The sequence below is a fragment of the Lytechinus variegatus genome, chromosome 1, assembly GCF_018143015.1.
Source record: "Lytechinus variegatus isolate NC3 chromosome 1, Lvar_3.0, whole genome shotgun sequence".
Classification (NCBI taxonomy): domain Eukaryota; kingdom Metazoa; phylum Echinodermata; class Echinoidea; order Temnopleuroida; family Toxopneustidae; genus Lytechinus; species Lytechinus variegatus.
The window spans coordinates 56864795-56881779 of NC_054740.1; the positions used below are offsets into that span (position 1 = coordinate 56864795).

Consider the following 16985-nt stretch of genomic DNA (forward strand, 5'->3'; position numbering starts at 1 on the left):
TGCGGTGGGCGAATCAACTTTTATAGTACACAAGTCAATAGGGTATTTGGTACATTCGTTCGATTTTTTTTTATTTTGGACCAATTGAGCAGATTTCTTGTAAGATTCACAATGAGCATTAATCAGAGAAGTTCAGGTCGCAGCTGTGCTGTGTTCAATTGCCACAACAATTGGAGAAAGCTTCAGGATTGGAAGCAAAGTGAATGTGAAATTCACTCCCCTTGGACTCATGAAGCCTGTTTGTGTGTGAAGCCTTGCTCCCTGCATAGGTTTCCAGGCCGTGATGAAGGAATGCGTTGCCAGTGGATAAAAACATCAACAGAAAGGACTTTAAAGTTAAGAAAGGGGGCCTTGCCCCCTCCTTTTGGATACTTATAGGCCTGCATAAAATGTGGTGGTGGTGGTGTTTTTTTTGTGGGGGGGGGGGGAGGGGGGATTTATTTGATCATGCTTAGATGGAAATATCTGTCCCTCTCTCTCTCTCTCTCTCTCTCTCTATCTCACACTATCCCTCTCTCTCTCTTCCTCTCATTATCCCCTTCTCTGTATTACACTGTCCCTCTCTCACACACTCTCGCTAGCCCCCCCCACTCTCTCTCTCACTACCCCCCCTTCTCATTATTCCCCTCTCCCCTCTCACTATCCCCCTCCTCTCACACATACTCTCTCCCCCCTCTCCCCTCTCTCATCCTCTCTCTCTCTCTCACTCTATGTCTCGTTCACTCTCCCGCTACTCTAACACAATTTACTAGCAACAAGAAGTGAGCTCCCTGATGAAAACCAACAGCGATTCTTCGATCGGGTCATCATCAACTTACTTTTACTGACAAAACTAAGGGGAAAAAGTAGCCAAAGTACAAAAATTCATCATACCTTCATCGGTCAGATATGGCCATTGTCTTACATCGTCTACCCAGGTGTCCATGCTTTATTTTATTGATTTATGATGAAGTTAATGACACAATATCAGAGCTTATCTGTAATCTTTCATTGAATTTGTACACAGAGCCAATCGCGGTCAGCGCACTTGCCCACCGCAGCAATGGCGTCGCCGATAGAGGGCCAAATACATAAACCGGCCGTGAAATTGGTCTATAGACATTTCCTGGAATTTTCAAATTTTATTTTTAACGAAAATCGGACAATAACAAAGCGAGCCTAAACTTGGTCCAAGTGACCAAAATCAAGGAATATAACCTTTTAGATGAATGCACTTTTTAAAAATAGCAACAAAATTACAAGATGCGAGCGCTCCGTACGAGGCAAACAATTCTTTAAATATAACATAAATATTGAAAGTTGCTATGTTTAATTGTAGTTTAATTGTAATTTTCTGATTTCCAGGAAATTTCCTGGAATTTTTTTCAAATTCCCCCAAATTACCTGAAATGATCTGCATTTCCTGGAATTCTGTAAATTTTCTTTCAAAGTGGAAAAACTGTCTTTCACTGAACCAAAATCCAACTCACCGCATGTTTTGTCCCTTCGTTGATTCTGTCCCCAATAAATTGGACATCCTCTGAGCTCTTTGTGTAGACGGTATAGGCAACTGATTTCACCAAGTCTTCCATGACCTGAAACAACAAGGAGTAATGTTCATAAGATAATGAAGCAATGGGGCCTATTGAGAGTAAAACAGGTAATGAGAAAAAGTAGACTTTGATGATTTGGATGTGTGAGAAGAAAAAAAACCCACTGGCTCAAGAAACAAGATGGATCTAAGGGTGTGTCAAATGTCGATTCTCAAATATAAGCACCAATATGAATCATGATTGAAAACTCAATTACAAAACCCAGAACACAAACACAATCAGTGGTGCACTGTTCAATTGGGACGTTTGGAGTGAATTGAGAGAGCGCATGGACATCTAGAGGAGCACGAGTAGCAATTCAATGACAAAGGGATTGTAGCAGTCTTTAGAAAAGAAGATCGGGCATACGACAGTGAACTCGCCAAAGCTATCCCAGTGGAGAGTGGCAGGAATTTCGAAAGGGCTATCCAAACCACATGGACGCCAGGTGGGTGTTTCATAAAGCTGTTCGTAAGTTAAGAGCGACTTTAAGAACGACTGGTGATCCTTTCTTGTGGTAAATTGTATATACATTGGCGATGGTTACGCGCGTAAGAAAGGTTCACCAGTCGTTCTTAAAGTCGTTCTTATCTTACGAACAGCTTTATGAAACGGCCCCCAGGACCACAAACGGACAAGTACTGACAGCCTTAAACTTGGAAGTCTAACACAGACTGTTGGCTCCAAAGTCTATGGTTTGTTACATTTGTTTGCACATTATAAGCAGGGATATGGACAAGGTAAGATTTAACCTACTTGGCATTTCCATTTATTCACCCATTAGCACCTAACTGTATAACATTAACAAATATAACAAAAAGGATAACGAATGTGTCTGTGATGACTGAAATGGCTACTTCTGCCTCCTCTGGCGAGGAGGCGTATGAAGATTATGCTAGCGAAATTTATTACCAATCGCAATATAGAATTCACCCACCATTGCCTATGGTGGCTGACAATGTATTTAGTGATCAAATTATCACTGAAGCTAGGGATACAACAGAAGGAGAACGGCATAATATTCCAAAGAAGGTTAGAAGTACTCAAAGAATGTGTAAAAGTGCAAGGATCAGTAAAATTAATGACTTGCCTGTCAAGCAACAAGGGCTGACTATCACTTTAGAAGGAATAAAATCAAATGTAGTCAAAATCAATCCGATCAATAGGGCAAAATTTCTAAGTGAAAACGTTGGACAAGTGCAAAAGATAAAAAGGGGGAAAAAATAACTTAAAGATAATGTGCAAAAACCATCAAGCAGAAAAGTTGAAGTCAATGACAGAGTTCACAGGAATAGCCATCAAAGCAGATTTGTACAACCCAGATAAGAAAAGAAAAGGAGTTATAAAGGCAAGTCCTGAGGTTGAAGATGAAGAATTACTAGAGGTATTGAGGAAGGACAAGGTCATAGGATTCAAAAGATTTAAGACAAATCGGCAGGGAGTTGAAGAACACCCCATCGGTTCTTTTGACCTTTAAGAGAAGAGAAGTGCCAAAAGAACTTTACTTTGCATATGAATGCTATGAAGTATTTTACTATGTTCCTCCGTCACCTAGATGTTTCAAATGCAAAATGTTAGGACAAGTGGCAGGTACTTGTAAAAACAAAGTGCGTTGTGGAGATGGTCACAGTTAAAAACGTCCTAACAAAGAGACTCGTAAGTATTGTAGTTGCAAACAAAACCACTCTGCAGCATATCTTGGATGTACCTCATACGAAGAGGCTGTTAAAATTAACATAATCAAACAAAATGAACAAATTTCCTACACAGAAGCTACAAAGAAATTCCACATCAAAGCATAGTCTATTCCCGCACAAGCAGTACACTCGTAAAAATAGGAACAAAGTTTTCTCTCCCAACGTACACGTAGAACGGACAAACCAAAACCCCAAAGGACGAGCCACAAACCAAAACAACGCAAAAGCAATTTTGCGTCTCGCCCACTTATGAAAATAACCAGAAATATTGTGATTTTCGAGGGCACGCCAGAGAATTCTATCGAAAAATCATTGTGAAATGACTGGAATGGAATAACACTTGTCATAAGAGCCTTGCACGTAAACTTTAATGTTGACCTGAAAATGACCTTTGAACTTACCATGTGACCTCCGACTGCAGCATAACATGCAGGTCGCCTAAGTACATCCACCATCCAAGTTTTGTTGGAAAGTAACTTACGGTTGCAAGTTAGGTGTCATAAGAGAGTCTTGCATGTAAACTTTAATGTTGACCTGAAAATGACCATTGACCTTACCGTATGACCTCCGACTGCAGCATAACATGCAGTTCACCAAAGTCCATCTACCATCCAAGCAGTGTTCTCGCCAGAAAAAATTCACCCATGTCGGGGACTTGTGCTGCCACTCCTGCGGGGTGGGTGCGGGAGGGGGGGTTCACCCCTCCCGTGAGGAGCGCGGAAGCGACGGCCTTTTCATCAAATAGAGACGCTAAGGAAGCCCCATTGTGGCGTATTTTTAAGCCCACACAAATGCACATAAATGCTAGGCCTGGGAGTAAACATCGATTGATCGAATGGTTTGATTGGCATGCCGCCAATCACCAATCGATTAGCAAAATTTACACTATTCGAATGTTCGGCAGATCCTGACTATGACATTGGGAGAACTCGAATACCCAAGTAATAATAACAAGTGGAATGCCTCTGGCCGTCTCACCTGCATCACGCGGTTCAATATAGCAGCAGTGCTGACTTTGAATACTACTCTAACTCGCACAAGATGTTCAGTGATACATGGTTACTCTTATGTCCACTTTTTATGAACTAGACCAATAAACTTACAGAGATATGATGGTTATTCACCAAAAAACCCCAACATGGCCAAAGTTCATTGACCTTACATGACCTTTGACCATGATCATGTGACCTGAAACTCAAACAGGATATTCAGTGATACTTGATTACTCTTATGTACAAGTTTCATGAATCAGATCCATAAACTTTCAAAGTTATGATGGTAATTCAACAGATACACCCAATTCGGCCAAAGTTCATTGACCTTTGACCTTGGTCATGTGACCTGAAACGTGCACAGGATGTTCAGTGATACTTGATTACTCTAATGTCCAAGTTTAATGAACTAGCCCAATAAACTTCCAAAGTTATGATGGTAATTCAACAGATACCCCCGATTCGGCCAAAGTTCATTGACCCTAATGACCTTTGACCTTAATCATGAGACCTGAAACTTGCACAAAATTTTCAGTGATGCTTGATTACTATTATGTCCAAGTTTCATGAATCAGATCCATAAACTTTCAAAGTTATGATGGGAATTCAACAGATATCCCCAATTCGGCCAAAGTTCATTGACCCTAAATGACCTTTGACCTTGGTCATGTGACGTGAAACTCATGCAGGATGTTCAGTGATACTTGATTAACCTTATGTCCAAGTTTCATGAACTAGGTCCATATATTTTCTAAGTTATGATGACATTTCAAAAACTTAACCACAGGTTAAGATTTCGATGTTGATTCCTCCAACATGGTCTAAGTTCATTGACCCTAAATGACCTTTGACCTTGGTCATGTGACATGAAACTCTAATAGGATGTTCAGTAATACTTGATTAACCTTATGGCCAAGTTTCATGAACTAGGTCCATATACTTTCTAAGTTATGATGTCATTTCAAAAACTTAACCTCAGGTTAAGATTTGATGTTGACGCCGCCGCCGCCGCCGTCGGAAAAGCGGCGCCTATAGTCTCACTTTGCTTCGCAGGTGAGACAACAAAATGACAAGAAAACAATGATGACACTTCATACAGGTTTAAAAATTATGTTACCGAGATAATTTTTAAAAAATAATCAATGATTGTATTACATTCACAGTTTACACACCAACATGAAAGCGCTCTGAATTTTTTAAAATCCCACCCAACCTTGCCCTCGATACACAAAATGAGTTCATTGTCTGCGTGCACAAAACAATAAGAAAACACACAACCAAGCTCACTTGAGCTGATTGGACCTTCGGATAGCCAATGAAACTTTTGGGGAAACAAAGAAGAAGGCAGTGGTTCCCTTATCAGGAGAGGTCATGACTTCAGAAATAAACTGACCCCTCCCCCATCTGTGTGTGTGTGAGGGAGAGAGAAAGATAAGGGTGGGAGCCGGAGAATTCCTTTCATGTTTCAAAACAATAATGCAACCTTTTTTCTATCCCCCTCACACAATGAAAACTACATTCCGACATGCGCCCGTCTTCACCGACTAGTCTCCAAAAATAGACCCAGTTATACATGTAGGTTCAAATGATAAAAAATCGTAATTTTAAAAGGTATTTCAAATTAAATATTTTGCAAAATATTTTTTTGAAATACATGTGTAGAATCGTGGGCAGTGCCACAAGTGGGGGCGGGGACATGGTGTGGGCAAGGGATGAAATTGTTCAAGAAATGCTCCACCTGGGGTCAGTCTCAAAGAATAGTTCATGAATGAGTTGTTTACATCTTTGGGCTTTGGACTTTGGACTCGGCTGATCTGGGCTGATTCATTCATATGCAGGGGTGTGGCACTTGGAGGGATGCATGCATAATACCAGAGTACCAGCATGGATTTAGGAAGGATTTTCATTGGAACAATAAACTGAAAGTTTTAATCTAATTTCATGTAGTTTCTTTTGATACAAATATCATGGAGATGGGGAAAAGGTCCTACTTTCATTTATTCTAAACATGTGACTTTGATGGAGATTAATGGGGGGGTCACCATAAAGTAGGTCAACTATTGTGACTTAAAAGACCTGATTCCCGACGAACAATCGAATCATTCGATTATTTTTTCAGGAAATAATTGAATGGTAAAAATGACAATCGTCCTAGGCCTAACATCCATGCACCATAGCGGTCACGCACAGTTCTCAAACTCCTTTGCTATTCGTTCATTGTGTGCAGAGAGGGCGGGATAAAATGACAAACACAGTACAACTCCTTTGCTATTCGTTCATTGTGTGTATAGAGGGCGGGATAATTGACACACACAGTACAAGTACATGTTCCTTGTACATACAATGCATTTATTCCAAGTTCCACTCCCATCATATCAGTAAGCGCAGCTACCCCAGAGATGCCAACTTTTGGAAATCAGAATTAGGGAGGATTTGCAACTGCCACCGAATTATGTGCGCATAGCGCACATCTCGAGCGCGGAGCGCTCGACCCTTGTGGCCGCGGTCCAGGGCCCGCCTTAGGGCCCTGGAAGCTCTGGGTTTCTAGATGCTCTCTGGTGCAATCTGACCCTTATTTTGGGGCATTTCACATGTTTTCAAATAAACATTGTTCCCACTTTTTTAACATAAAAAATATCAAATATGCATTCTTACATGTAAAAAAAATGAGGGGACAAGATCAGAAGTACCTGTTCAACAATAATAATTAATAAGGAGGAATTATCACTATCGGCTATAGGCAGGTTATGTTCCACTATAAATCCAGTAAAGAAAAGCTCAGCGCTGGTCCCTTGCTTGGTGAAATAAAGTCAACAGGGTACTAGTGGAGCTCGAAGATCTTATCTTCGTAATGTCCGTAGGCCTTTGCCGTTTGCTCCAGCTCCCGAACGGTGCTTCCGAATATCATCACGACCTCCGTACTCAACTGAAATGTCCACGCTGCAAGTTGCGCAAAATGCATGGTAAATTCCTCTTTCTGACTTCCGAATACACAGGTACTGGAGACTGTATTCAGTCTTATACTTCGGAGACCATTTCTTGGTCTTCTTTTGTTGATTTTCCGCCATTTCGTGTCAATATCAACCCATCAATACGCCAAAATCACACACCGATATTCCACCGCACGACTCGACAAATCCAGTGGCCGTGAGCGCACACGACTCGCGAAGCTAGCCGGGCCTACCGGCCTGGTGCACAGTGGATTCCCGTTGGGCATATCACATGCACCAGCTTTTCGCTGCTCCTTAATTGTCTACCTTTAACACACATGATTTAGTAGCAGCGAACGTAATGGAGTTACTACATGCTAAAGTTAGCAGACGATACATGTCCTTCCAATCCAATTTGATCAATTAAAAAAAATCGTAATTTCGGGAGGATAAGGATGGTAATCGTAAGGGCAGGAGTTGGGATGAATTTTCGGGAGCCTCCCGATGAAATCGGGAGGGTTGGCATCTCTGCTACCGGTAGGTCATGGAGCATAGCCGGTGTGATGTGCGGGGCAGACGGGGGAATAGGCAACGGAACGACCGTACCGTGCCGTCATATGCCCGCAATAGCAGCCGCGAGCTAGCTGGGCGCCTTGCCACTTTCCTAGCCGTAGCAGGCCTGTAAGTGGTCTTAAGTTGGTGGGACTTCGGCGCAACCCGATAAATGAAGTTGATATCACTAAGATGAGTTCATGGAGTGTATTATTTTTTTCTGAATATTTCCATTTAATTTTTCTGAAATTTTACGCATGGTTCCACTTGGTCTCCATTTCCGCACGCATGGTGTTTGAACCATGCGCATTATACACTGGCGTGTTTGAGTTTATTATTGAGTTTATTATTCTAGCCTTTCGTTACCCCCCCCAAATAAAATGAAGGAATGAAGGACAAAAAGAAAGCAAGATAGAAACGAAGAAAGAATGAAAGAAAGGAAGGAAGGAAGAAAAAGGAAAAGGTAAAGAAAGGATAGATGTGAAGGAAGGGAAAAAAGAAAGGAGGAAAGGAAGGAATAAAGAAAGAACAAAAATACGAAAGAAAGAAAAGAAATAAGATATAAAGGAATGAAGTAAAGAAATGAAAAAGGCAACAAAGAAAGAACAAAAGACAGAAAGTAGTGAAGGAAATAAAGAAGCAATAAAAAAAGAAAGGGTAAAAGGAAAGATGGAAAGAAGGAAAAAAACAGAGAGGAAGGAAGGATGGAAAGAAGGAAGGAATTAAGGAAGAAATAAAGAAAAGGTAAAATGATAGATAGAAGGAAAGAAATAAAGAAGGGAAGGAAGCAAGCGATATAAAACAAAAAGAAAAGTTAAAAGAATAGATGAAAGGAAGAAAACAAAAGAAAGAATTAGAGACAAAGAAAGGAAGGAATGAAAGAAGAAAGGAGAGAAAGGAAGCAAGCAGTCAAGAAAGAAAGAACAGGTAAAACCGTAAAAGGATAGATTGAACAAAGGGAAAAGGGAAATACAAATACCCCAAACTTGGCCAAAGTTCATTGACCCTAAATGACCTTTGGCTTTGACCTTGGTCATGTTACGTGAAACTCAAGCTGGATGTTCACTAATACTTGATTAACCTTATGCCCAAGTTTCATGAACTAGGTCCAAGCCTTGAAATAAGCGCTGAGCGCAAATTCGCGCTCATAAAGCCATCAATTGCGCCCATAAAGCCCCCAAATCATCGGAATTTTGACGACCGGGCGCAAATATTTTCCAGGTAATTGCGCCCGCCGTGAGTGAGCAGTGAAGCCATATCATACATGTAATTTAAATATCTTAAAAGCCAAAATCAAGTAACTTTCAATTTACGATAAACACAGTTTAAAATTGCCAAGTGCGTCTTTTTTTCTGTACCATAAAAAGTGAGCTACTTCCGTCCTTTTTACCTGTAATACATGTGCGCGCGTGCTTCCGGTAGCAGTTTTTCCATACTTCACCATGTGCAATTTCTAATGCACACATTTCCAGTTGGGATATCACAATTCTGCGATATAGTAATGCGAATTGCACAGGAGATAAATCCCTGTTCACAGCATTAGATGTGCGAGTCTTTTATCTTCACAGTCGCCGACTTTGCTTGTCAAAACGAAGCCTTAATAATCCAAAATCACTTAGCTTCTGGTTGTGAATTGTAGCTTTTTAATTTCTTTCTTGGAGAGGGGTAAATATCAGACAATAAATCATCAAACAAGGCTCCATCTAAAAAAAATAGGAGGACGCCGTGCACTTGAGTGTGGTGTTAGCTAGCCAGTTTGAGCTCATGTTCTCTGCCAGAGCTCTGGGTGAGAATTCTATCAGTAATGGCCTAAGTGATGGTGATTTTCAGTTTAGATTTCATGTTAATTTTTGAAAACTGTCAAAAAACTTTATGATTTCTTCATTGTGATGAATATTTAAGTTATTAATGAATACATTTTCACCGAATTTAGACTCTCCAAGAGTGAAAGGCATTTTCTGTGGAGATCTGCGTTTTCAAATAACTTGTGAAAAACTTAAGGTACACGTGTACATGAACCTACAATACACAAGATACATGTAGGCCTACATAGCCTGTGGCTACATGTATATGTGCTGGAATTTGAATAGACTGAGTTAGATATTGATTTCATTTCTTCATTTCTTTAGAATAATTCATATGCAATCCAAGTGCGCCTCACAGTCACAATCACACACAAACACTCACCCACACCCGTGATTCTAACCACGAAAAAAACCTTAAAAATTATTTTTTTTTTCTAAATTTATTATTTGATCTGAATTCTATCTTTCTCCATCTCTCTCTCTCTTTCTATATTTTTATTTTATTCATTTATTTAGATTTTTTTTTTTGAGGGGAGGTTCATTGATCATGGTTCATTAAAGATGAAAATAAATAAGCCCATGTGTGTGTGTGGTTTAAAGGGGATGTGGAGTGAGAGTGTCAAAACACACTAAAACATTTAAATCTGATTTCTTAAATGTTTGAATAGGCCTAATACTTAGCATATGCTATTCATGTACTAATTGAAAAATTGCAGGAGCTGTGCCTACTATAAACAAATTTGCGGTGTGGTTCACCGTTATATATATATATTTTTCAATTGCCCCCGGTTCCAGAAAAACCCCATGAGCCGGGGCAATTAAAAAAAAAATTGCCCCCGGCTCACAGGTGCTTATTTCAAGGCTTGACTAGGTCCATATACTTTTTAAGTTATGATGTCATTTCAAAAACTTAACCTTTGGTTAAGATTTTGAAAATAATTCTCCCAACATGGTCTAAGTTCATTGACCCAAAATGGCCGATCAAGTGGGGTAGAACCGTAGAAGCAGAGCTACCAAGTCTCACGCATTATGCGCGAGACTCAAGCATTTCGAACTCTTGTTCATCCCCTCAAATCTCTATCTCATGCAACTATCACAGCCTATCCACATATACATTGTACACAATGTCTGTGATCTCACCCAGATTCACAGAAAATCTCACGCATAGCTGGTCTTTGAACTTGGCATCTCTGTAGTGTAGGAGAACGTTACGTTTCTTTGAGGTTCCAGTCTGTGCCCCGATGTCAGGATATACTACTACTCGATAGACCTTCAGGCTTCATCCATATAATCGTGGTTTATTAAGTGCATAATTTCTGTTTTCACAATTTATCTTGCTAGATAATTTTGACCGTAATTTACCCTTGTCCCGTGAGTATGGGTAAATACACGGTGAGCTCCTGGGCGCCGGCCCGCGTCGCGGGCCGGCGGTCCCTGGCCTGGGTCAGACTTGAGCCTGAGCCTCTGTCTGACTGGGGTACCTTGACGCACTTGCTTCGTGTTTACTTACCTTTGCTTCCACATCCTTTCCAACATTTCCTTCATGACCGATCAAATCTTTGATGTTATTGGCAGAATGTAGGTCACCAAAATTCCGGACTAAAATTGGTTTCCCCGGCGAAATGCTCTGTCTTTTTAAAATCATGCCATTTCTCCTACACACGACGTGCGCACAGGAGGATGCCATCTTGAGGTATAAATTATGGTAGCTTTGAAGAAAAACAAACTGCCAAATGAAAGCTTGACTATCTACCGGAACCTGTTATACTTCATCAATATTTTTTAAATTCCACTAGTCCTAATGAAATAATTGAAATAACCAATATTCTCAAGTCAAATAAATCCCAGGATCACGATAAGATTATCATTTACTCCTTAAGTGTACTTTATTACATCCCCTCTGAATGAGATTTTCAATCATAATAGGCCTACTGGGAAATGTCCAGAGTCCCTTAAAACTGCAAAATTTAACTCAATATAAAAAAACGAAAAAACAATCCTCGAAATAAGCAATTATAGACCTAAATCAATTCTCCCTTGTATATCAAAATCCTTGAAAGGATTATTTACAAGAGACTATACAAATTTTTGCCCTTCAATAATCAATACATTTTTTAAAAAGTCATTCAACCGACCTTGCTTTATGAGAAAATAGCTTATGCCATAGCCAATAAAAAAACACGTAGGCCTAACAGGAGTACTAATCTATCAAAAGCATTTGATACGCTAGATCACCAACTTTTGATCAAAAAGCATATTCATATGGAATTCTGCATGGTGTTACTCTTTCTTGGTGTAAGACTTATTTTACCAATAGACAACACCATAAATGTGGTGTACAATGACGTTTCTTCAACCTTGTTACCAATTATAAAAATATATTTTTTGTGACAGATTTTGACATAATATTTAGAAAACTATATCGTATTTCACCTTCTATTTTTGCTTTCCTTTCCTCTCGTTTTATGCTTAGGCGTTGGTGGCATTGACGGCGGAAGCCAAAATATTTAGGGGGTGTCCACCTGAAATTTTGGGATGGACACAGGTAAAAAATTGGACAAGCTCCCCCCAAAAAAGGTTATCAACCTAAATTTTAGGAGTGGCTAACCAAAATTTTTTGACAAGCAAAAAAAAAAACAAAACAAAAAAAAAACGCCTATGGTTGATGGGAAGCTCTATGCAATAGTAGCGTGATAAGTAAAAACAGAAAAAATGCGGGTCACATCAATTAAATATGGCGCGTTTGGCAAAAGCCCGCAAAAGTTGTTTTCAAAGTCCCGATTGAGCGAAGCGAGATATTTTTTTCTCACCTTTTCATTACAAATGTACTTAGTGATAGATTTGGACAGGATATTCAGAAAATAACATTATAACTCAGTGGCGTACCGTGGGTCACGGCATTGGGGGGGCACCAGCAAAAATTTCGGGTCACTTAGGGAGCGCGCGAAGCGCGCTCAGTTGACAGGTATACTGACCTAACAGAGATATTTTAAGGACATGCAGTGCCATCAAACTAATATGTATCTCACCGATTAAATAATGCGAGCGTGAAGCGCGAGCTGAACATTTTTGATATTGAGGGCTAAAAATTGACATTATAAGGAAATTGTTTTGTAATCATGATACTTAACTGTCTCGTTAAACAAACAATGCGAGCGCGAAGCGCGAGCTAAAATTTTTGTATATACTGACCCTAAACAAGGAAATTTTAAGGATTATATTTTAGAATCCATTAAGAGTATAAATATCTCACCATAGTCATCTAATGCTAGTGCCATCCTTTGCTTATTTTGTTAGAATTACATCTAAACACAGTCATGAAGCACCTTTTGTAGTCATGTAATCATGATTATCATACGTATCTTACTAATCAAATAATGCAAGCGCAAAAGCGCGAGCTGAACATTTAGGAAATATAGACCTAAAGAGGGGCATTCTAAGGGTTGTTTGTAGGAATTCTCTAAGACCCTACGTATTTGACTAACCAAATGATGCGAGCTCGAAGCGCGAGCTGAAATTTTTGTATATATTGACCTCAAAACATGGATATTTTAAGGACTATAGTTACGAATCCATTAAGTCAGAGTATACATATCTCACCATAGTCATCTAATGCGAGTGCCAAGCGCTTGCTGATTTTGTTAGAATTACATGTACATCTAAACACATGGAGCACTTTTTGAAGTCATTGTAATCATGATTATCATACGCATCTCACTAATGAAATACTGCGAGCGCGAAGCGCGAGCTGAAAATCTAGGAAATTCAGACATGAAGAGGGGCATTCCAAGGCTTGTTTGTAGGAATTCACTAAGACCCCACGTATTTCACGAACCAAATGATGCGAGCGCGAAGCGCGAGCTAAAATTTTTTGATATTCAGATCAGAAAAATTGACATTTTAAGGACTGATTTTAGGAGTTCATGAAGAGCAGAAATCTCACTAATCCACTAATGCGAACGTTAGCACGGACAGGAAATGTTTTATATTAAGACCTTAAAATAGGTCAATAACTTTCAGTAGTCATGAAAAAGAAGAATATATCACTACTTAAAAAAATAATTACTCTAATTGCGAGGAAATATATCATTTTGTTGTATATTGATTTGAAAACGGGAGGCTTTAGTACAGCAGTTTTATATGTCTCGTTAAAAAGTCTATGCGAGCACCAGAAACAATGAAGACACAATTAAGCAAATAATGTTTCATAAAGTTGTGAAAATGCTTCTTATGTTATATAACATAATATAACACTATGATAAACAACAATTTCTTCTTTCCCCCACTACGTTTCTCTTCCTTTTTCCCTCTTTCTCCCTTTCCCCGTTTTTTTTTTTTGGCCATCCGATTGGGGGGCACGTGCCCCCCATGCCCCCCCGTAGTTACGCCACTGTTATAACTAACAGTTTTCTTCGTCTTTTTCTTTCTTTCCTTCTTTTGTTATTTTTCTTCTTGGTCGTAGAAATTTTTGGGGCCATTTGCCCCTAAAGCCTTCCATTTGTACACGGTGCAATGTGGATTGAGTCCGGGGGCGAAGCCCACGAAACCTTACAAGATTCAGCCATTTTAAACCTGAAAATCAAACCACGGATTTGTTTTACAAAACACATTACTTCAACGTAGTGGCATTATAAAACCAAACAATAATTTGAGGTGGTAGGCCTAAAACATGGGAGAGTGGGAAGATTTCTAAAACGTCCCGAGCGAGCGAAGCGAGGGAGGAAAATTTGGGCCTTATATGAAAATGAAATTCTAATTATTATTGACAGGGCATGTCTATCCCTTGACCAGGGACATCGCCAATGCTTGGGCGGTATACCTCCGGAAATTCTTGAAGTTCATATTTTTGTCATGATTGCGACCATTATTGCATTTAATTTAGCAAGGTACTACTAATACACCACCCGATTCTTTTTCCTGTTCTTCATGTTTCATCCCCGGCAGCCCGATCGTGTTCGTGATTTCTTCATCCCATTCCCCCTTTTATTTTAATTTTTTTCGATTCAGATTTTATATTAGCATTTTCGCTCATTCCCATACCCCGTTTCTTTTGGTCTCCTTTTCTTTCCCGCCATAAATTCTCGTTCCATTTTACCATCTCTTAATTTCTCACCGCTTAATTCTCACTCGTTTAATAGTATTTCAGGATGATTAAATTTGTTCTTTTTCCCATTTTCTTTTTTTCATCTTTTTCCCTTTCCCTTTCTTTCTCATATCATTTTCCCGTTTTTGTCTCACCTGCATAGCAGAGTGATAAAGGCGCCGCTTTCCCGACGGCGATGGCAGCGGCGTCAGCACACTGGCGGCGGAAGTAAAAAAATTTAGGAGGGGACAACCAAAATTTTTTTGACAAGCAAAAAAAAAGTTCTCAACCCAAACATGTTAGGGGGGATGTAGGAAATTAAATTTTTGAAATGACAGCATAACTTGGAAAGTATATAAACCTAGTTCATGAAACTTAGCCATAAGGTTAATAAAGTATGATTCTGGCTGATTTTTAGATCACATGATTAAGGTCAAAATTCATTTAGGGTCAATGAACTTAGAGACCATGTTGGTGGAATCAACATCAAAATCTTAACCTAAGGTTAAGTTTTTGAAATGTCATCATAACTTAAAAAATATAGTTCATTAAAACTTGGACATAAGAGTGATCAAGTACCACTAAATATCCCGTGCGAGTTTCAGGTCACATGACCAAGGTCAAAGGTCATTTAAGGTCATTGAACTTTGGCCATTTGGGAGGTAATTATAAATTGCTGTCATAATTTTCAAAGTAATCAAGTATAACTGACATACCCTAGATCGCATGATCAAGATCAAATGTCATTTACTGTCAATGAACGTATAGTATTGTGTTATCATGATGGTGTTTTTGTGAATAATTGTTTTACAGTAGTTTTCAAAGTCAGCCCTGCCAGAGGCGCTCCATTTGTTTAATCCGAATTGCTTTTTACAACTGGAGAAAGTTGAATTCAAATTCTTCGAGATTTCTAAGAATGAACCTTTAGGATTCTAACAAAATCCACTAAATCAATCGGACTGTAGTTAGGGAAAATTGAATTCTGTAGTTTTAATCCCAAGAATTTCTTTATAATTCTGGCTGAATTTGAAGTTAAATTCCTTGAGATTTAAGAATAAATCTTAAGGATTAAAACTAAATCCAGAATTCGATTGTTCCCTATTACTACAGTTCACCTGGATCTATTTCAAATCCCTGTGAGTTAGAGCTTATAGGCTTTGATACATGAAACGAAAATGATACAAAACGGTGATGCTCGTATTTTGCGTCATACCGACTCGCATTAAATGACACAAGCATGACAAGTGAATGTTGATTAGGATCTATCACTAATCCCTTATGCAGTGGCGTACCGTGGGTCACGGCATTGGTGGGGGGGAGCACTAGCAACATTTAAGAGTCACTTAGGGAGCGCGCGAAGCGCGCTTAGTTGCCAAGTATACCTAATAGAGACATTTTGTGCCATTAAACGGATATGTATCTCACTTACATAATGCGAGCGCGAAGCGCAAGCTGAAAATTGTTGATATTCAGACCTAAAAGGGACATTATAGGCAAATTGTTGCTAATCATGATACGTACCTGCCTCGCTTAACAAACAATGCGAGCGCGAAGCGCGAGCTGAATTTTTTGTATATATTGACCCCCAAACAGGGAATATATTATAGGAATCCATTAAGAGTATACATATCTCAGCATAGTCATTTAATGCTAGTACCATCCTTTGCTGATTTTGTTAGAATTACATCTAAACATATTTAGCACTTTTTGTAGACATGGTAATCATGATTATCATACGTATCTCACTAATCAAATACTGCGAGCGCGAAGCGCGAGCTGAAAAATTAGGAAATTCAGACCTGAAGAGGGGCATTCTAAGGCTTGTTTGCAGGAATTCCCTAAGACCGTACGTATTTCACTAACCAAATACTGCGAGCGCGAAGCGCGAGCTGAAAATTTAGAAAATTCAGACCTGCAGAGCGGCATTCTAATTAAGGCTTGGTTGCAGGAATTCACTAAGACCGTACGTATTTCACTAACCAAATGATGCGAGCGCAAAACGCGAGCTGAAAATTTTTGATATTGAGATCAGAACAATGGGCATTTTATGGACTGATTTTAGGAATTCACGAAGAGCAGACATCTCAGCACTCAACTAATAGTAATATGAACGTAAGCACGGAGAGGAAATGTTTTATAGCAAGACCTTAAATAGGGCAATCACTGTCATGAAAAAGAAGCAAATGTCACTACATGAAATAATAATATCTCGAATTGCGAGGAAATATATTTGGTGTACAGTATATTGATTTGAAAACGGGAGGTTTTAGTACAACAGGATTATATATCTCATTAATCAGTCTATGGGAGCACCAGGAACAATAAATACATAGGCCCTGAGCAAATATTTTGTGT

General features: G+C 39.3%; 1 protein-coding gene across 1 annotated transcript; it reads right to left on the reverse strand.

Moving 5' to 3' along the window:
* Positions 1-1415: 1415 nt before the first annotated feature.
* Positions 1416-11235, reverse strand: LOC121406482. Its single transcript, XM_041597494.1, has 2 exons — positions 11058-11235; positions 1416-1574 (listed from the first exon to the last, which is right to left on the reverse strand). The coding sequence occupies exons 1-2, from the start codon at positions 11232-11234 to the stop codon at positions 1446-1448; spliced, it is 306 nt and encodes a 101-aa protein (XP_041453428.1). The 5' UTR covers position 11235; the 3' UTR covers positions 1416-1445.
* Between the last annotated feature and the right edge of the window lie 5750 nt (positions 11236-16985).

Coding starts and splice junctions, on each gene's coding strand:
- LOC121406482 (XM_041597494.1), bottom strand. CDS start 11,234: ATGGCATCCTCCTGTGCGCACGTCGTGTGTAGGAGAAATGGCATGATT. Junction 1,575..11,057: donor GAAAGGATGTGGAAGCAAAG/GTAAGTAAACAC, acceptor TTGTTGTTTCAG/GTCATGGAAGACTTGGTGAA.